Genomic DNA, 20,852 nt, shown 5'->3' with positions numbered 1-20,852 from the left:
GCCCACAGAGTGAATTTCAGTGTTTTACACATTGTTTCCAAACAGAAACCGATCCTTTGGAAATGAGTAATTTGACCTACGAAAGATATGACACGTCACAAACCCCAGAAATATCAGCACTGAATTTTGAAATGTCATGTTTGGGATTCTCTCGTGTGAGTCAGGGCAGCATCTCCCTGTGGCCAAACAGGCACGAGCCAGCATCCTTTTATCAGGATGTTGTTTTAAAACTTGATGAATTGCTCGCGTTTCAGCCCAGAACTGACACGGACTGGGTTCGTGACCTGGATGACTCAAGAGAAAAGGCAAAGGCTGCACCTTCAGGGTGGCCACCCTTGTGTGTGGCTGAGCCAGGCAAAGCCAGAAAGGAGGCAAGAGGGGAGGCAGGCTCTGCTCCAGCCCCTTTTCCAGGGATGCCACTGCCACACGGAGCCATATGGGGAAAAGAGAGGAGCTCTTGAGGGAGATGAGTGCCACGAGCTGCTCACAAACCGTCCCTTGTTCAGGGCTCTCCTTTCAGACACGATGCTCAATCCTCTGCTGAACCCCAGCCAGCTTTGCTGGGGGTTGTGTCCAGGAAGAGAGGAAATAGGAGGATGTTGATGGTTGGGAGGCACCGATCTCCGCTCTTGGTGACAGGGACAGCACTGAGGGCATGGCTGGAGATGTGTCCGGGCATGTTTGGGGTAGGTGTTAGAGAAAGGCTCTTCCCCCAGAGGGTGCTGGCACTGCCCGGGCTCCCCAGGGAATGGGCACATTCCCAACAGCTCCAGGAGCGTTTGGACAGTGCTGCCAGGGATGCCCAGGGTGGGATTTTGGGGTGTCTGTGCAGGGACAGGGGTTGGATCCATGAGATCCATGATCCTTGTGGTACCTTCCCACTGGGAGTATTCCATGATTCTGTGGTTTTGTGATATCCCGACATATTCCTTGTGACCATGTTTTTAGGGGAAAGCCCCTTTGCCCACCATCACAAGCACCATCCCTTCTCATCTCTCCTCATCCCTTCTCATCTCTCATCCCTTCTCAGTTCTCTTCATCCTTTTCCAGCCCTTCTTTCTTATCTCTGTCTCACCCCTCCTCATTCCCCTCATCCCCCTCAACCCCCTGCTCTCTCAGCTCTCCCCAGCATCCCTCATCCCAGCCCGAGGCACTGGGCGCCCCCTGAGGGACCCCGGACCACCTCCGGAGGCCGCACAGCCCCAGATCCCTTTCCCACCGCCGACATTTACAGATAAATTCCCTCGATGAACACCACAGCCCCCTCCTTTGCGTCCCCCACGGCTCTGAGGGCGCCCCTCACTGCCCCCCGGCTCCCCTAGGGGGCGCACTGCCCCGGCGGCGCGCGGCGGAGGGGCGTGGCCTTGGCGGCGGCGGGCGGTGATTGGCGGGCGCGAGGCTATAAATAGAGGCGGGCGGCGGGGGGACAAAGCAGTGAGCGCGGGACCGGCGGGCGGGCGGCGGCGCGTCCGCGGCTCTGCCTCCTCCACCGCGGCTGTTTTATTGTGCTTTTCACATCACTTTTATTTTTTTTTTTTCTCGAGGAGCCCGGGTGTGGTTTGGTTTTTTGCCTGGTTTTGGTGGTTTGTTTTTTTTTTTTTCCCCTCTCTTCTGTTGTGGCCGGCCGGAGGGACTAAGGGGAGATCAATGAAGGAAAGAAGAGCGAGCCAGAAGTTATCGAGCAAGGCGGTGATGGATCCCAACCAGAACGTGAAGTGCAAGATCGTGGTGGTGGGGGACAGCCAGTGCGGGAAGACGGCGCTGCTCCACGTCTTTGCCAAGGACTGCTTCCCCGAGGTGCGCGGGACGGGAGCGGGGCTGGGCTGGGGCCGGGGCCGGGGTCGGGGCCGGGGCGGCGGCGATGGGCGCGGGCTGACCGTGCGCTGTCTCCCGGCAGAGCTACGTCCCCACCGTGTTCGAGAACTACACGGCCAGCTTCGAGATCGACACGCAGCGCATCGAGCTCAGCCTCTGGGACACCTCGGGTGAGCGCTCCTGTTCGCATCCCGGCAATTCGGGGGGGATCGGGAGCAGCGGCGGGGCTGGCGGGCTCCGCATGCGGCTGCTTCTGACGGCTTTTGGACAAAAATCTCAGCTATCCTTGCGGGATGTGCTTGGCTGAGGGTGTGGACGAGGCTCCGGGAAGCGGTTTGTCAGCATTGCGGGGGAATGTGTTCTCACCTGCCTGGCTGGAAGGAGCTTTCTGGGGAGCTCCGGGGGTACCTGGGCTGCTCTGCTGCCTGCACACCCAGCTTGGCCTCCTAGGAGAGGAAAAAGGTGTTTATGTGCTAATGGGGAATTATTTCAGCTCGCTTTGGAGCTCCTGGGGGCCTCCTTAATGCCTCCTTGGTTTTTTTTACAAAACATAGCACTTTTCAGTGTCCTAGAGAGTCTCTAAGGCCAGGAACGGCTTTTAGGGAAAACCTTTAGAATTTATCTCTGATTCTCTGGGATGTGGAGGGAACCATCCTTTCCCCCCATCAGGCTCTTCATTCTTCCAGTTTTACCTGGAAGAAACCGGCTCAGACGGCTCCAAGGTTGAGGGGTTTGGTGTTTGGCTGGCTCTGCTCGCATGTTGAGACAGGAGCTCCTCTAGATCCGCCTGTCGTTGATAATTTGGATAATTGGGCTGCACACACAGCCAGGGGGGTGAGGGAGCACCCCAAAATCGCTGCCTCAGTGCTGGAGAGGAGCGTGGGGAGCCGGTGTGGCTCTGCCTGTGGAGAGCTGAGGATGTCCAGGGGGGAATGACACCAGGAACCATTACCAGAGGTGTGCATCAACATCATCTGCAGAGCTGATTGGCAAAAAACCCTGCGGGAACTTGGCAGAGCACGCAGTGCCTCTCTTTCTCTGTGTAGATGGCTCCTTAATGCTGAATTTGGACCCGGCAGTTCCTCCTCAGTGCGACAGCAGCTCTTTTACCAGGAATGAAAATGTTAATCCCTGTTTAAAAGAGGAGTTTTAGGCGGCGGGTTGGCTTCCCTCTTGCTGTTGAGGAAACGATTCCAAATTCTTGCAACACGATTACTGGGAAAAGGCAGCCTCTGCCCACAACCAGTATCAGCTTTGCTCTGAGCTGATTTTTTTATTTTTTTTTTTTTCTTCATCTTGTGCCAAGTGAGACTTGCAGATTTCTGGAGTATGTCTGGTTGGAGCTTTCATGCTGATTGCTAAGCTGCCTGGAACTACGGAGCAAGGGCTTATTAAAAATTATTAGTTATTTTGGAAAATATGTTATCTTTATTAACATACAACACACACACACGGGCTGGACGTGGGAAGGTTTGGAATCTGTTTGTCAAAGGCTGGAGACACCCATGGAATGAAATATTCCCCGGCACTTCAAAAGACAAAAGCAGTGGAAGAAAAAACACCTGCCAGCCTTTGTCCTGTGTCCTGGAACTCAGAGCAAATGAGGTTGAGTCAGAAGCTTGAGACCAAGTGGGTGATTTTGTCTGACACCCCAAAGTGAAGAGGAAATGCTTGGAAGACCCAGTGCTCGGTTTTACTGAGTGGATCCTCTGGCTGTGCGACTCTGGATGAGGAATTCTGGCTCCGTGAACACCATCCCTTCCCAGGCAGTGCAAAAACCCAGCTCTGCCCAAGCCCATGAACCCAGAGCAAAATCTCATCAGCAGATAACAGACAGCAGAAGATAAGGGAGTGTTTTAGCCTTATCTGAAAGTCTTGGTAATTTAATTTTTACAAGTCTTTGTCCTGCTCCTCTACCGAGTTGGAAGAGATGTCTGAATGGCATTTTTAAAGCAGGACTAAATCTAATTAACTTCAAAAGATGGCTGATCATTGCAACACGGGGGAGGTGATGGCTGCAGGTTTCCTGGTGCTTGAATATCTCTTGGGAGGGGGGAAAAGATGCTGTTTAATTGAGTTTTTTTTGGAGTATGCTGCAGATACTTCCAAGATGACTCAATCAGTATTTTGTATTCATCTTTAACTCTTTTTTTTTTAACTGGGAGCATTTAACAGCCTGGAATTAAAGTTGATAATTAGGTTTTGCAGTGAATCCTTTGGAGGGATGTACTGCCACCTCCAGCTCCTTTTTTGCTCCCTGGGAAAATCAGAAAAGCTGTGGCCATTGGTTAAAACAGTTGTGTGAGGGTGAGAACGGGCCCTGCTGCCACAGTTTTGCTTTGTAATTCTTTATATACCAACGACAATAATGTGTTTTTACCAGAGAACTTGTAGGTGTCATGCAACTGATAGAAAATTCAAAATTCATTGGGGAGTTGTTGTTGCATCTTGGGTTTGCCCATAGGAATATGGGACAAGCAAGAGTGGAGTGGAACGGGAAGGTTCATTATTCAAATGTTTGCTGGTGCTGTCTAGTTCTGCAAGTCATTAGAAGGATTTAAATTAGCCACAGCATTAAGGGAAGCACTTGCCAAGGAGAATTTCAATGGGGTTTGGGACTACCAGCCCTCTCTGAAAGCAGGAATGTCTGGTTGCAATCTCACTACACCATAAATTACTCTGCTCTGTGGTAACATGTGGCAGTCTTGAGCTGTTTGGGAGCTCTGCTGCTTGTGTGAGGTGGAATATTAAAAGTTTCTCCAGGTGAAAGCTTCATCTTGTACTTTCAGGGCCACTGTGAAGGAAAAAAAAATCTGTATTACTTGCCTTTATCTACCATCTAATCTGCATTTATCAAGTTTTTTTTGGCTCCTTTGATATTTATATTTCTTGCTAAGACAACAGCAGCTGTGGCTTAGAAATGCCATTAATTAGGTGCACATACCTGTGTCTCCCTAAAATGTGTTTTAGGGGGTTTCTTTATTGCTTGAACTGTGGCTACTCCAATAAAATAATTCTCAACAGGGCCAGAAATACTTACAACTGCTGGGGATTAGCAAGTAATTAAACCCAGAAGGGCCTTGGAGCTGAGAGTCAAGTTAGTTTTGCTGTGATTTTTATTGTATACAACGTGCTCAGTGTCCATCTAGCAACAGAAATTAATTGGAAAGTTTCGTGCTGAAACCTTTCAGGAGAAAGCTGAAACCTGAAGGAATTAAAGTTGCTAATTCCCCAAATTCCCTGGCAGTAAGGACTGCAAAGGAAAAGTCCAATTGCTGCCTTTGCCTCCCAGTTCTCTTGTTGAATTCTGTGATTTTCTGGTTTTAATTGCCCGTTTTAGCAGGGTTTTCTTATTACAAGGGAATTAATTAGAATCGGTGCCTGGGAATGCCAAGTGCCCTCCCAAAGTTTTCCCTTGGAGGTGTGATCCTACAAAAAACTGTGAATATTTTGATATCTCTGTGCTTGGAGATAACCTGCACTGTAAATCCACCTCAGTCATCCCAGTTTTTTTTGGTTTTTTTGTTTTTTTTTTTTTGAAGGAGGAAAACCATCAGCACTGAATCAGCTCCTTGGAGCAGGCAGTGTTTGCTGTGTTTTCTGGGATAATTAGTGAGCCCAAGGGTTTGGGAGTGAGAATGCTGCTGTTCATCTGTTGTTCTTTCACTTGACTGGGCTCCAAAAGGCTCCAAAGCCTAATTCCTGGTGGCTGCTTGCTGGTGTGGAAATAGGAAAGTCTTGCCTGTTACTGAGCCCTCCTGGCCTCAGGATGTGCAGCTGAACCCTCCTGGTGCCTTTGCATCTTCCAGCCAAACGCCTCTCCCTGATCCAGCACCTTCAAGTGGTGCTAAACCACCCCAAAATTAAATACTCTTCAGCTTTTAATGATGTAATTCTGTTCTTTATTAAGATAGCAATATTTAAAGCTGAGCTTGGCATCCCCTCTAGGCCAAACCCAGCCATATTGCTGGGGAGGGATTTTATTTCAGACTAAAAGCTGAATTTTTGTTGGACTCTGCATGAAACATAAGGTTTCAAAAGCAGACCATCCTTAATGTTGCAAGTATTTTTGGCTGAAATTACTGAAGCTGCCAAACAAATTAAAAAGAATAGGAGGATTGCAGCTGGAATAAATGTCCAGCACAAAGGAAAATGAACTACAGCCTTATCAGCAACCCCTTGATAAGACTGAAAAACCACCCATGTTGTCCTTGCCAAAAATGTTTTATTTTGCAGGAGCAGAATCCCAAACACAAATAGGCTTTTTTTTTTTTCTTTTTTCTTTCTCTCCCCACAAATACCATGGCTCCAGTTCCACATTCTCCTTCTGTTTTCGAGGGTTGGCACAGCTTCAAATCTGCAGAGGAACATGAAAAAGAGGGAGCAGCCTGGCTGGGCTGTGCTGGAGTTGTCTGTTCAGACTTGAGCGAGCCTCATTCCTCACATTCCTGCCTTCTGAGGGTTTCTCTGGGCAAAGGCATGAAAATGCCAGCTTGAATAGGCCTGCACAGTGAGGGCTGCAGCCCCTCTTTATTTGCACAGGAATAAAAGCTTTGGTTATAAATGAGAGCAGGAAATTTCCTTTGTGGATCCTGCAGCTCCAGGAATTGAAATGGGCTCTGTTTGTTCTGCCACACACCAGCCTGGAGAAAAGCTGGGGAATATCCCTCCTAAGCTTGCTAAAAGTGCTTTTATTCCAGCTCAGCATCTGAAATAGGAGAAATTCAAAGAGAAGGGGGGGAAAAAAGAAGAACCTTCCAAGCAAAGCAGGGGTGGGAAGGAGTCTCGGGGCTGGAGGTGGGGACTCTGTGAGCACAAATCCATCTCCTGGACATAAATGGGATCCCTGGAGCTGCTGAGTGAGCCCAGAGGTATTTGTGTGAGGAATGAGTTTCTGGGTGAGGCTTTGCTGAGACTCCTTCCTAGCCAGCACCCATTAAGGATTCCCTCGGTCCTGCCCGTGCTTGCTGGAGCTCAGGGAGATGGGGCAGTGCTTTAATGTCACCCCGGTGGCTCTCGGTGCCACTGGGTGCTGCAGTTCCTCCTGTCCGGGACAAATAACCCAGCCTGGGGCTCCAGGGTGAAGAACCCAGCCCTGGGGCTGCAGGACGGGGCTGTAACAGCATTGCTGCAGATCCTGGGCTGTAATTAGCAGTGGAAAATGCTCATTGATAGCTGCAGTGAGGAGTTAACTCCAGGTCACCTCGCTGAGATTTGTTCCCAACGTGTCATTTGTGCTGAATTCAGCTGAAGTGGGGTGTGAAGAGCCTTTTCTGACAGCTCTGTCAGATTGACATCATTTACAGAGATGAGCATTCGAATTAAATCCTTCTCGTTCACCAAATTACCTTCTGCTACCTACTTTGGTAATGCTTCACTCCCCATGTGTTATTCCTCATTTCAAAAACAACATTCCTGGGATTCTTGCCTCCTTTCCCGTGCAGGAGAAGCCTTCCAAGTGAAGTCATCTGCGAGCCCTTCACACCATTCCTTGTGCAACAGCCTGAGCTGTCTGTCAGGGCAGAACCTGAGCAATTCCTCTAATCCAGTTAATAATCAGAGGCCTTGCAGCCAATTAGTTCTGGAGAGCTGGGAAATCCGTGGGATAATGAGCTGATAACCCCCCAAAATCCTGCAAGCTGCGTTCCTGGGGGGGGTGTTCCATGCTGTGTTTTAGGGGCTCTGCTGTACTTTAGGATTTACAGAAGGATGTGTGAGGGCTGAGAAAATGAATTTTAAGCTGCCCAAGCCCTTGCCCTGTTGGACCACTGAACTGGTTTAAATGCCCTTTTAAATGCTTTAAGAAATGTATTTTCCTCAGGAAGTGAAGCTCAGCACAGTTAAGGCCAAACCTAATGGTGGTTGAGCAACTTCTTAGAAAAACCAAAGACTTTTTATTTTTTTTTTCGTTTCTTTCCCCCTCAAACCTGTTGCCAGATTCACCAGATGATTAAAATACAATTTGAAACCCTGGACAGATTTTAACTCTCCACATCAAGATTGCTGTTAAGGAAAGCAGAAAACCCCTCCACAGGCCTGCAAGTAAAACAAGTACAAAGAGCAGCACTGTACTTACATCTGTTCCCTCAGATTACTAAATTAGCTTTGATCTTGTTGATAAAAATCTGGTTTATGGGCTAAACATAAACATTTATTGCAAGCTTTATTGGTTTACAGATTAATGAGGCTTTTTGTGACAAATAACTTGAGTGCCTGCCTACAGGATTGGGATTTTTCCCTGCTGGAAATCTGTTTCCTGCAACAAGTTCTTCAATTTGAAGCAAGAGTTTCTTCTAAACATTGCCAATGTGACAGCTAAAGATGCTTTTTGCACTTGGAGCTATTTGTTTTAAATTAACTGTTAGACAAATCAAAACTGAGGAATTTCAAATCTGCTTTAGAAAAAGCCTTTTTGGGCTTGGAGGATTTGTTCTCCTGCAGGTTAATGCTGGGCCTTAAACTTGAGCCGAGTGTTTCCCTCTCCTTGGGAGCATCCCAAGCCTTTGGTGGGTGATGGATCACTGGGGGGCTGTCACTGAAAGCCTCTCCAGGCTGTCAGGATGGCTGCAGGAAGAGGAAAGCAGCAATTAATGGAGATGTTGTTTGTGTTTTCCTGCAGGCTCTCCTTACTACGACAACGTCCGCCCGCTCTCCTACCCTGACTCCGACGCTGTCCTGATCTGCTTTGACATCAGTCGGCCAGAAACCCTGGACAGTGTCCTAAAAAAGGCAAGTGCTTGAGCAAGCCCTGAGCACAGAGCTCTGCTGGACAAGCTCATCTTGAAATGCCCCTGCAGTGGTGCTGTTCCTGCACTGGAAACTTCCACTTTGTTTCTTTCAATGGAGCGATGACAGGAGGGTGCTTTAATTTGAGGTCATTTGTTTGAAAGGGGTGGATGTTAATTGAAAACAAAAACTCGCTAATGGACACTTGGAGGCTGAAGGAAATTCTCATTCCTCAGCCCTGAGACAGCAAGGAATTGTTGAGGGTGGTGTGAGGTGCTGTAAGAAATTGTATCTCACGTGTTCCTGTAACAGGATTGGGAAACTTCGCTGGGCAAAAATTATCTGCCGAGTGTTTGGACTTCTGCCAGGGCCTGACATAATTTGTGAGGCTGATGTGTGAAGGAGCAGTGACAAATGCCTCTGGAAGGCACCAGCAGAGCTTGCAGTGGCACAGAAATGCAGCCCTGCCCCAAGCCCTTCATGAGATCACTGATCCCAGCCTGTGCACACTTCCCACCAGCTCAAACACCGAATTTCCATGGTCAGGCTCTGTGTTTGCAGGGTGGTCCTGGTCCTCTCCTTGGCTGCTGAGCATGACTCAGCTTCACAGTGGTGGGTTTGGGGCTTAATGACCTGAAGTTCTTTTTTTTCTGAGGCTGGGGCCAGTGATTCTTGTCTCACTGGGATAAAGTGCCTTACAATGCTCTGAATAGCCTACAAAAAATACTTCAAAACTACTCTGTCTGCATCAAAAAGCATCCAGAGCTGTGGTTTTTCTGTCCCTGCTCATGCTTGATTACTTAATCCTGCAGGAGATTTTACTTAAAATGCTTTAAAACCCAAATTACAGCCTTAAATTTTAGGGAGTATCATCTGTTCAGATTATGCTGTGAAGTTTTGGCTTTGAGTTCTCAACACAACCTTGCAGAAAGATGAAACCAAATGAATTTATCCCAAGTTCTGTCTGAGGGGCTCCTTGCTGTTTCCCCTGGGGCAGATTTGTGTAGTTTTAGGGGTGAGAATGCAGCAATAAACCCACATTTAGCCCTGTGGTTGTACAGCTGAAGGTGGGGACACCATTTCTGCTGGGGCTGGGTGTGGGAAACAGCAGCTCTGCAGACCTTTGCTCATGTGGGTACACAACTCATTCCCTCCTGATTAGTAAGCCAGTGGAATTCATGAGTGTGTGAGATAGGAAGATTTCATCCTTGACCAAGTTCTGCTGGAGCTGATGCCTTCAGCAAATTACCTTGAAGGCAAATCCAGACATTACATAAAAATATTTCAGCGTGGGATGTCAGGACTGATTAAAGTTGTTACTTATTGGCTCTTTGGATTTAAACTTTAGCTGTTGAGTTTTATCTTTTTATTTTGTTAGGGTCAGGATTAAATGTGTGAGATGGTAGTTTTTGTTTGGACTTAGATGTTTATTAGTTTTTATTTATATCACAGTTTTACCAACTGTTGACTTCTACAGTATTTTACTTTAATAAACTAAAAATGGAGTTCTATTTTTTTACAAGGTTTTTTAAGGATAAACTATCTAATTAAGAAATGGCAGTTAAATTATTCTTATCTTTAACTTAATAACTAACTACTCGTGGCATGTAGTGTGGATTTTTTAATCTAATTACACAATTCCACCCAAACCCATGAAGAAAGACCAGCTTTTATCTTAAAACTTTTGTCCTGTTTTATATAAATTACTATAGTCTAAAACTTTAAAGTGTAAGTGTTCTACTGTGTGATATTACACACTTCTAATCAAACCACACACCTATAATTTTAGAATTCAAAATTTCAATTTTGGAAGCTTTCTCTGCCGCCTTAAATCAAATGCAGTGTTCCCTTGGGGTTTAGTCTAAAAGAAAGAAAAGTCTAAAATCCTCAGCCTTCCAGCAATTAACAAAACTTGCACTTTTCCAGTGGAAAGGGGAGATCCAGGAGTTCTGCCCCAACACCAAGATGCTGCTGGTGGGCTGCAAGTCGGACCTGCGCACCGATGTCAGCACGCTGGTGGAGCTCTCCAACCACAGGCAGACCCCCGTGTCCTACGACCAGGTAGGGGCCACCTCCTTGTCTGCCCTTCAGGAGGGAAGGAAAAACCCCTTTTCTGTCCCTGGAGCCCTCACTGTGAGCAGTCTCTCCCTCATGATGACACCAGTGCAGCCTAAAAGGCAGATTTGCCTTGGTTTGAAAGCTGTGTAGGACTAAAGGAAGTCCTGCAGCCCCGCAGTACATCATAAAATCATCCCTTTAAACATCATAAATTGTTGGCTTTTCGGTTGCAAATTGCTGTTTAGGTGAGTTGTTAAAAACTTCCTGCTTTTCTGTGCCTGCACATGCCAAAAATGTAGCTAAGAGGTGACACATCCTGTTTATTCACTGACAAATTGGTAAAATTGCTGTCTGCAGACTTCAGATTTGAATGTTGTTTGACTTTAGAATCATGACATTATATTGGAATATAGCCTGTCCCCAATTCCTTAAAAAACTCCTTGTCTGTCCTTCTGAAGGTGCAGCAGCACCAGAAGGCATCTTAATTCTTGATGAGTTCTTTGCTCTTGGGGAAGGGAGAAGTTTGGAAGCAGGCATTAGAGGAGAGAAAAGGGAAAGGAATGAGGTCATGGGAGAGAGCAGGATGCAGGGAACAGGGAAACTGCTCTGAGGTGAGCTTCCCTTTATTACTCACATGTGTGTGATCATCCATGGCAGCTGAATCACCCTGTGGGAGGCACGGTGGCACCTCCACGAGTCACCTCAGTGGCTTTAGCAAACAGTTTGGGATGGTTTCTCCCTCATGTTTTCCAAAGCAGCAGCTCCTGATGTGGGGTTACTGAGGATGCAGCATGTTTACACTGGAAAATGGTAAAATCAAGTCTTTCCATGAGAGTGATCAAAACTCTGCTGGCAGGTGGATTTTTTCCCCCTGGATTCACAGCTCAGCCTGTACCCCTGAGAGGAGCAGGAGTCAGCTGAACACAGAGCACACAGCTCTTTCTAAATCCCCTTGCCTGGAATGGAGTCAGAGCTTTCCCATTCCTCTGAAGTCCATCAGGAAGCTCTGGGAGGGTAAGGACAGGCTGGTGACACCCTGCTCCAGCCTGCCAGTTCAGGCAGCTCCACCTGAGCAAACATTTCTGAGGCTCAGCTGAGCAGGAGCTGAGATGTTTGACTGTGGGGAGGCTGCTCCCACCAGCTCCTGCTGCCTTATCAGGCCTCTCCCCTGTGCCACTGATAAGGGGCAGCATCACTGCAGGGCAAACAGGAAGCTGGGTGCCCAGGGATTGGTGTCACCAGGCTGGCACCGAGGGGCTGGAGGCAGGCACGGGGGTGGCACCTCAAGGATGTGGTTGGATTTTGTAACTCAGTAAAGATTCGTCCCTCAGAAATCAAATTTCCCTTGGAACAACTCCCTTTTTTTTTGCTTAATGCTGTATTGTGTTCAGTAGCAAAATCAAGGATGTGGTTGGTTTTTGTAACTTAGTAAAGATTCACCCCTCAGAAATCAAATTCCCTTGGAACAACTCCTGGTTTTTCACATAATGCTGTATTGTGTTCCAGTGGCAAAATCCACCATGGGATCCTGGGCTATTGTCACGTGTTGCCTTGTGCTGCTGGAACAAAAATCCCTGCTTGACTTCTTAAAAATCACTAAAGAAGAGCTCCTATAACCCCTCATGCCCTTTTTCCCCTGTTCCCTGTCAGGAAGTTGATAAAACTCTCCCAGAACACATTTCCCTAAGAACTTTGCCCTCTTCCTGGAGCTGGAACAGGGGCTCTGCTCCAGCTCGGGGCAGCTGCTTATTCCAAAGAGAAATTCTGTGTCTTAAGGAATTTCCCAGATTCAGGTTAAGGTGAAACTGCTGAAAAGGCCTCACACAGACCCTTCAGGCTTTTTGCAGTTGTTTCCTTTTCTCTCCCAATTTGTGTTTATCAGCACAGCAGATAATGCTTGGACACTTGTTTAGCTCCTCCTGGAAGCAAATCTCTGTTTATTTTCCCAAGTCAGCTTTGGTTTTTCCAGGCAAACAGTGCAGAGCTGGAATTGGGAGGATTTTGCACAACTTGGTGTTGATCACATGTTCCTTTTTCCCCTCAGGGTGCAAATATGGCCAAATAAAAATTAAAAATGGGCTCCTATAACCCCTCATGCCCTTTTTCCTCTGTTCCCTATCAGGAAGTTGATAAAACTCTCCCAGAACACATTTCCCTAAGAACTTTGCCCTCTTCCTGGAGCTGGAACAGGGGCTCTGCTCCAGCTCAGGGCAGCTGCTTATTCCTTAAGACACAGAATTTCTCTTTGGAGATTTCAGCTGCCAGATTTTCCAGGAATTTCCCAGATTCAGGTTAAGGTGAAACTGCTGAAAAGACCTCACACAGACCCTTCAGGCTTTTTGCAGTTTTCCTTTTCTCTCCCAATTCTCTCCAAGCAGATAATACTTGGACACTTGTTTAGCTCCTCCTGGAAGCAAATCTCTGTTTATTTTCCCAAGTCAGCTTTGGTTTTTCCAGGCAAACAGTGCAGAGCTGGAATTGGGAGGATTTTGCACAACTTGGTATTGATCACATGTTCCTTTTTCCCCTCAGGGTGCAAATATGGCCAAACAGATTGGAGCAGCCACATACATCGAATGCTCAGCCTTACAGTCAGAAAACAGTGTCAGAGACATTTTTCACGTCGCCACCCTGGCGTGTGTGAACAAAACAAACAAAAATGTGAAACGAAACAAATCTCAGAGGGCCACAAAGCGAATTTCACACATGCCTGGCAGGCCAGAACTGTCCACAGTGGCCACGGACTTGAGAAAGGACAAAGCCAAGAGCTGCACGGTGATGTGAAGGAGCTGGGATTTCCTGGAGGAGGAGGAGGAGGAGGAGGAGGAGGAAGATCCAGGAGGGGTTGGAGCTCAATGAAGTCACAGCCACAGGGTGTTTAATGAGGGCTTTGCCAGTGCTTTCATGGAGACTTCTCCTGCTGTGTGAGACTGTACTTAAGGACTGAGCAGCAGGAAGAAAAGGCTCTGAGAGAGGTGGCATCAGGAATTTCTGTTTGAAGACAATGCCAAAAAAATAATAATAAAAGGGAAAACGTTTGAATGTGCTGAGAGAAGAGAGAGTGATTGGGAAAATAACCCTGCAAAGGAGAGATGTGATGGACAGTGCTTGTTTCTTTTAGTAACGCTCTGCTCCTGGATGCTACCACTTTGATTTCATTCAAATAATACTTTAATGGGATATTTTTTTTTTTAATGAAGACGTTATTAACACGCCCCTTCTCATTAAGGAACTATCCCCGTGACCTTAGAGTTGGTTTTCCAAAGGATTTGATCTCATTTTTTTTAGTAGCTGATTGTGAAAATGGAGAGGATACCGAGGCCGTGTGTGTCACCTAGAGGAAAACGTTGGAGTTTTGCCTTGCTGATCCACGATGGGGATGAAGACAACTGTTTGAGGATTCCCAGAATTGCTGTGGAAATGAGATGGATGCGGTTTGGGGGGAGGGGAGTGGGGGCAAAGCAGCCCTGCAGGGCTCTGACTTGGCTGTTCCTCTTTGTGGTTGTGATGTGGAGTTGGTGCCCAGTGCTGGTGTTCTGTGTGGCCTCGTTGCTGTAGGTTCAAGTGGGAGGTGCTGAGAGCTGTGATGGCAAATGATTCGTGGTGGTTTTGCAGCCCTGATCGTTCCTTAAGCCTTACTGCCCACCTGGGGAAGCCCCAAAAACCCCCCTGGGCTTCTCCCAGGAGCTGGAGAGCCCATGGATCCCGCAGAAAGCTGCAGAGAAATGCTCTTCTGGGATGTGGTTCACTGCAAAAAACAAAAACAAAACAAAGAAAAAAAAAATACCCCTCAAAAACCTGCAAATGAGCCAGCTGAGCCTTTTGTGGTGCTCCTCATTGTGGGGAGGAAAAGGGGTCTGAAGAACTGTGAGGCCTTAAGGGGTCCCCAGTGGGAACTGGATACTGCCCTTAGTTTTAGGATTAACACAAAAGTATCCAGCCCCCAAATCCTGAAATGGGGTGAACTGGTTCAGTACAATCCCTTTTTGCTGTTGTTACACTGAATTAAATCAGCCTTTTCCAATGGTTTGCAACTCTTCCTGACTCACCAAACTTCTCCCAAAGGAAGGAGACAAAGCTCTGAGCAGGCTGGTTTTTGCTTGTGGAGGACAAGCATTTCATACCCAATGGTGATGCTTCATTTTTGAAGTGTTTAAAATCTCTGTTCACTCGTGCAAAGGTAAAGATGAACTCATAATTAAATCTCAGTTCTGTGTGTTCCCAGCACTTTGTTTCATCTGAGAAAAGAAGACAAATCTCACTCCCATTCTGGTTATTTCCCACAAAAAAAAAAAAAAAAAGACATTTTTGACCACCATAATAAGCTTTTAACTGATGCAACCGTGCTCTTAGGGCAGTATTACAAAATAGCTGGTAAGTGCTTCTTTCTGTATTTAAATATTGTGGAAAAAATAAGTTATAACTGTTATAAAGCAGGACATTCATTACTTTTTTTTTTTAATTGTTGAAGTCACTTTGTATGTTTGGTTAATGTTTCTGCAGTATTTATTAAAATACCATTTTTTTTCTTTGAATTAAAAAACAAAAAAAAGGAATTTTCTTGTAGTGGAAATGGCCTTTGTGTGGTAGTTCATTAATATTTGTGTGTTTTGGGGCATAATTGTGCTGGGGTTTGAATAGGAATCTTTCTCTTGCAACAGCCTTTTGGGCATTAAATTTTCCACTTTGCTGTGGGTTCTTTCCCAGAGTTGTTTCCCAAAAATGCCAGAGGCAGAGGAGCAAAGCAAACACGTGGGGGTTGCTTTGCTTTGCCTCTCAAGCTGAATTTTCACATTTTCAAATTCAGTTTGCAGGTTGTTCTCTGCCAGAAAATCTCATTCCCATCCGAGGGCTGTTCCTGATGCTGGCACTGCTGAGAGATCCTTAGAATTCTGAGTTGTCCTGGAATTCCTGTGTACTGTTGGGACACAGAACCTGCAGCTCATCCTCCCCTCCCAAGGGCCTCTCCTGGTGTCAGTCCAGGCAGGAAAGCTTGGAATTGTCTCCCTGTGGTGCTCTTCATCTCAGAATTCCATCTGAGCATTCCCAGCAGTTCATCTCCTGTTCCTTCTGACTGTGCTGATGTTCCCGATGACCCAGCAGCTCTGGAGGTGCTGTAATTAATGAGAAATTAATGAGTGAGGGGTTAATTGATTACCCAAACTCTCTCTGTCCTTGCCATCTGAAGGTGCCTTTGGTGTTTCCATCTGTGCCAGCTCGAGGAGCCCAGCTCAGCTCATGATCCGAAATTGAGCCAGCAGGAAAAGCTCCACTCCTCCTTCCTTGGAGCCTCTTTCCAGAAAGGATTTTTTCCCAGTTAATGGTTCCTCTTGGAGGGTTTGTGGTGTCTCTATCAGAGCTGCAAATGCTGGAGGAGCAGTTGGGCCACTCTTTTTGCCTTCATCCCAACCCTGGTCCCACACCAGGCTCCTGCTGCTTTTCCTGGGATTTTCACCAGCACTTGGCAGGGAATTCTGCATGAGCTGCAAGCTGGGCTTTGTGGCTCCTCTGCTCCCTCTGAGCTGCTCTGCCCTGGCTCCTGGTGGAAGAAATAGAAATGTCTCTTCCTGGTGCCTCCAGTTTGGAGGTTCCCCAAATTTTGTAGGAATTTTGGATGTTTCATGGTGCTCCTGGGTCACGTTAGTGTGGTGTGGTCACAACCCAAATGGGGTGGGTTAGGAAGGTGCTGCTGAAGGACTCTCAAACCATCTCCAGAAAGGAAATAAAACTAAATTTAACATGCTGAAGTTGGCTGTTTGATGGATATTTAGGTTTTTTTCCACCCAGATTGGTAGTGGCTTAAAGCTCCAATTGTACTTTGGGACTCTGGTGGATTCAGGATCAGGTGCTGGCATTTCTTTGCCTCATCTTCACATAGCCAGCCTCTCTTAAGGGAGGGATTATTTGCTGAAAATCAAGTAATTATTAATTCTCAGCTCATTTAGTTTCTTCCTTCCAAACTCCTTTTTTAAAAGATTTATGAACCTGTTTTTCCAGGGATTCTCCATCTCATCCTGCTCTTGTGCCAGCCTTCCTGAAAAAGCCATGGAGAGGCTGGAGTTGCAACAGTGGCTGCTGCCAATTTAAAAGCTCAAACAGCATATTTTTAATTTTTTTAATTTATTTTTTTTTTCTGCAGCTCTTTCATCTTCCTAGCAGGTCCTAAAGTGTCCAGAATGACCTTGGATCCTGATCCTTGGGATCTGGCACAAGGAACGTTCTGCCAAGTGTTTTTTATTTATTCTCCCTAAATGAACTTGGAGGATGAGGGATGAGAAATAATCTGAGGAGGAGAGAAAAGAGCTCACCCAGATTTTTAAAGGATCTGTGAAGAAAGAATTCCAAATGGGGAAATGGGGTTTTAGCCCTCCACCCACCTCATGGCACAAATTCTGGGATGTGCTTCTAAATCTCCTTCCTTTGCAATTTGCTGTGGAGGTTGGCAAGGAATTCCCAGTTTTTCACTCATGGAAAGGGGATGAATCAGGATGGTTCCTGCTCTGCCATGGTCACCTGTCCTGCTCTGGAGGTGGCACCAGCGCCGGGATCATTCCCATGGGAATGAGGAAGGGATGAGCAAAGCCCCTAAACCAGACTTTAATCCCACAGCAAACAGAGACATTCCCTGGTTAAACCACTTTTCCTGGGAACAGCCCCCTTGAAGCCAGTCCAGGTGCCATTTTGGGATAAAAGTTACCATTTTACTTATTTTACAGCAAAATACAAAATATGGGGGTGAGGAGGTAGCAGTAACCCCCTGCAGTGTGCATTTCTGAAATAAAGGGGAATTTCAGTGTGTTTGCAATGAAATAATGGTGCTAATATTGAATATTATGAAATATTTACAGATGGGGGGTGAAGTTACGCTCTGTGGGCCTGGGCATGTGGCCTCAGCCAAGCCCACCTGGATTTTTGAGGGAAAAAACCCCAAGAAAAGCTTCACCCCCAGCATGAGGAGGCTCGACTTGGGCAAACACCCAAAGGCAAGGAGCAGAATGATAAAAAATAAACACAAGGGCTGGAATTCCAGGGCTGGAATCCATGGCAGCAACTGGGACTGGGGGTCCTGGGAGTGCCTTGGGGTGTCCCTGTGGTGGGGGGCAGAGGATGCTGAGTCAAGTGCTCTGCCATGAGAATGAAAAATCAGCAGTGACACCCTGGGACACCTGCAGGGAGCTGTGACAGTCCCTGGAGCAGGAAGGGAGAGAGGAGAAAGGAGGTGCTGGGCGCCATTTCGTGGTGGCAAAGTGAAATTGGGCGGCACTGGGCCTAAGATGGCGGGTCCCCTCACGGGGCTGGCGCCATCTTGGCTCATTAAACTGGATGGGGGAATTGGATAAGAGGGTGTAGGAAGGAGGGTTCGGTTTGGATGTGACCTCGGAGCTGAGGACAAGGTGACAGCAACCACTGAGAGACTGGGAAAAGGGGATGGAGCCACATATGAACCTCACTATTTCCTACAGCTCTGTGCTTCATGGCCTGACCAGAGCGCTGGGAATGTGTCCCTTTTCCTAGGGAACGTGTCCCTGCCTCGAGAATATGGCCCCTTTTCCTTGGGAATGTGTCTCCTTTCCTTGGGAATGTGTCCCTTTTCCTTGGGAATGTGTCCCTACCTCGAGAATATGGCCCCTTTCCATACGAATGTGTACCTTTTCCTAGGGAATGTGTCCCTTTTCCTAGGGAACGTGTCCCTGCCTCGAGAATATGGCCCCTTTCCTCAGGAATGTGTCCCCTTTCCTTGGGAATTTGTCCCTGCCTCGGGAATATCACCCTTTTCCTTGGTAATGTGTCCCCTTTCTCAGGAATGTGTCTCTCCCTCAGAAATGTGTCCCCTTTCCTCGGGAATGTGTCCCTCCCTCGGGAATGTGTCCCTCCCTCGGGAATGTGTCCCACTTCCTCAAGAATGTGTCCCTTTTCCTTGGGAATGTGTTCCTACCTCGGGGATTTTGTCCCTTCCTCGGGAATGTGTTCCCCCTCCTCGGGAATGCTGATGGCATCGTGCCGCACCATTTTCCACAGAACAAAAGCAGATCCTGGGGCTGCAGGGCATTTTCTGCCCCCAAAGTCGGGACCTCCCAAGTCAGGGGGTTGGAGGTGGCTGTGCCGAGTTTCAGGTTACTCCAAGCAGAGCCATTAACCTCATCCTGGCTGGAATAGCTGCAGATGGGATTCAGGACTTGCCCTGAAGCAGATGTGACTCATTTCTTGTCTGGCATATCCGTGATGTGACGTGGAAATGGGCTCTGCCCTCTGCCCTGCCCTGTCACCCGCTCCTGCCTGGCACAGCAGCACGAGTTTGCTGCAGTTTGTCTGTTCAGGAAGTGTTTGGTGCCCTCTGTCCTGCCCAGGAGGTGTTTTGGTGCTCTCTGTGCTGATCAGGAGGTGTTTGGTACCCTCTGCCCTGCTCAGGATGAGTTTTGGTGCTTTTTGTCCTTCTCAGGATGAGTTTTGGTGCTCTTTGTCCTGATCAGGAGGTGTTTGTTGCTCTCTGCACTAATCAGGAGGTGTTTGGTACCCTCTGCTCTGCTCAGGATGAGTTTTGGTGCTCTTTGTCCTGATCAGGAGATGTTTGGTATTCTCTGTCAGGAGGTGTTCTGGTGCCCTTTGTTCTGTTTTGGAGGTGTTTGGGTGCTCTTTGTCCTTCTCAGGATGTGTTTGATGCTCTTTGTCCTGCTCATTTTCCATGGTCCACAGCAGGGGATGGATGGATGGATGGACGGATGGACAGATGGACGGACGGGACAGACGGACGGATGGATGGATGCATGGATGGATGGATGCATGGGGGATGGATGGATGGATGGATGGATGGATGGATGGATGGATGGATGGATGGATGGATGGATGCATGGATGGATGGATGCATGGATGGATGGATGGATGCATGGATGGATGCATGGGGGATAGATGGATGGATGGATGGACGGACAGCTCTGCCTCAGGGCTATGAAAACCCCTTCTCCTGTCCAGAGCAGCTGTGGCTGGCCCTGGATCCTGGAAGTGTCCCCAGGCCAGGTTGGCCAGGGCTTGGAGCAGTCTGGGACAGTGGAAGGTGTCCCTGGATGTAACAAATGATGGAATGAGCTTTAATATTCCATCCCACGGTACCAAAATTCCCTTTCTCCACCCCTATTTTTGCAATTTTGCCCTTCTCTGACAAACCTGGGAGCATCCCTGAGCAAACATCCCGGGATGTGCTCCTGCAGCTGCATCTGGGGTGGCACCACTGCAGCTGCATCTGGGGTGGCACTGCCGCTGTGTCCCTTCCCTGTGTGCTCCCACCTGGAGCTGAGGCACACCCCAGCTCCAGGACCCTTCTCTCAGGAGCTGCCAGAGGCAATTCCAGCCCAAACACCACCCCCAGGTGCTGATGTGCCGTCGCAGACATATTTTACGAAAAATCCTTTTGCCAGGACCTTTTCTCCTGAGAAGCTGGGAAGTTTCAGCTTCTCCACGTTTTGCTGCTTTGGAATGTGATTTGGAGAATTGTTTACCCAGCATGTGAAATTGTTTTTGCTTGATGACCAATGGCAGCCACCTCCATGGAGGCTGTGAGCAGTCACAAGATTTCATTATCATTCCACTCCTTTCCTTTGCTGGCCTTCTGATGTCTCCTTCCTCTTTTCTTTTAGTATAGTCTTAATATAGAATTCCCTTATAATATAATATAATATAATATAATATAATATAATATAATATAATATAATATAATATATATCATAAAATAATCAGTCAGCCTTCTGAAACGTGGTGTCAAGATCCTCATCTCTTCCCTCGTGCTGGGACCCCTGTGAACACCACCACATTTGGTGACCCCGAGTGAGGAACATTCCCACAATGTGGGAACAACATTCCCCCCTGCTGTGGGGACTCAGCCGTGGCCTTTGTCACCTCATTTCCTTTGTCACAGAATCCCAGAATCACACAATCACAGAATCCCAGAATAATGGGGTTGGAAGAGACCTCTAAGATCATCGAGTCCAACCTGTGCCCTAACACCTCAACTATAGCACCCAGTGCCATGTCCAGTCTTTTTTAAAACACATCCAGAGATGGTGACTCCACCACCTCCCCGGGAAGAGCATTCCAGTGCTTTGTTATTCTTTCAGTGAAAAATTTCTTCCTGATATCCAACCTGTACCTTCCCTGCCGTAGCTGGAGGCTGTGTCCTCTGGTTCTGTCCGGTGGAAGAGCCCCATTTGTCTACAGCCTCCCTTCAGGAAGCTGTAGAGAGCAGTAAGGTCCCTCCCATT

General features: G+C 47.5%; 1 protein-coding gene across 1 annotated transcript; it reads left to right on the top strand.

Annotated features, from left to right (window-relative positions):
* The first annotated feature begins 1,446 nt into the window (after positions 1 to 1,446).
* RND3 (Rho family GTPase 3) lies at positions 1,447 to 15,172 on the top strand. The gene is made up of 5 exons (XM_054636478.2): positions 1,447 to 1,797; positions 1,898 to 1,985; positions 8,435 to 8,544; positions 10,468 to 10,602; positions 13,132 to 15,172. The coding sequence occupies exons 1-5, from the start codon at positions 1,648 to 1,650 to the stop codon at positions 13,381 to 13,383; spliced, it is 735 nt and encodes a 244-aa protein (XP_054492453.1). The 5' UTR covers positions 1,447 to 1,647; the 3' UTR covers positions 13,384 to 15,172.
* The last annotated feature ends 5,680 nt before the right edge of the window (positions 15,173 to 20,852 follow it).

The sequence above is a fragment of the Agelaius phoeniceus genome, chromosome 7 (assembly GCF_051311805.1).
Source record: "Agelaius phoeniceus isolate bAgePho1 chromosome 7, bAgePho1.hap1, whole genome shotgun sequence".
NCBI classification, from domain to species: Eukaryota; Metazoa; Chordata; class Aves; order Passeriformes; family Icteridae; genus Agelaius; species Agelaius phoeniceus.
The sequence above is the reverse complement of the archived record's forward strand: the minus strand, read 5'-3'. Positions and strand labels throughout refer to the sequence as shown.

Coding starts and splice junctions, on each gene's coding strand:
- RND3 (XM_054636478.2), top strand. CDS start 1,648: ATGAAGGAAAGAAGAGCGAGCCAGAAGTTATCGAGCAAGGCGGTGATG. Junction 1,798..1,897: donor CCAAGGACTGCTTCCCCGAG/GTGCGCGGGACG, acceptor GTCTCCCGGCAG/AGCTACGTCCCCACCGTGTT. Junction 1,986..8,434: donor CAGCCTCTGGGACACCTCGG/GTGAGCGCTCCT, acceptor GTTTTCCTGCAG/GCTCTCCTTACTACGACAAC.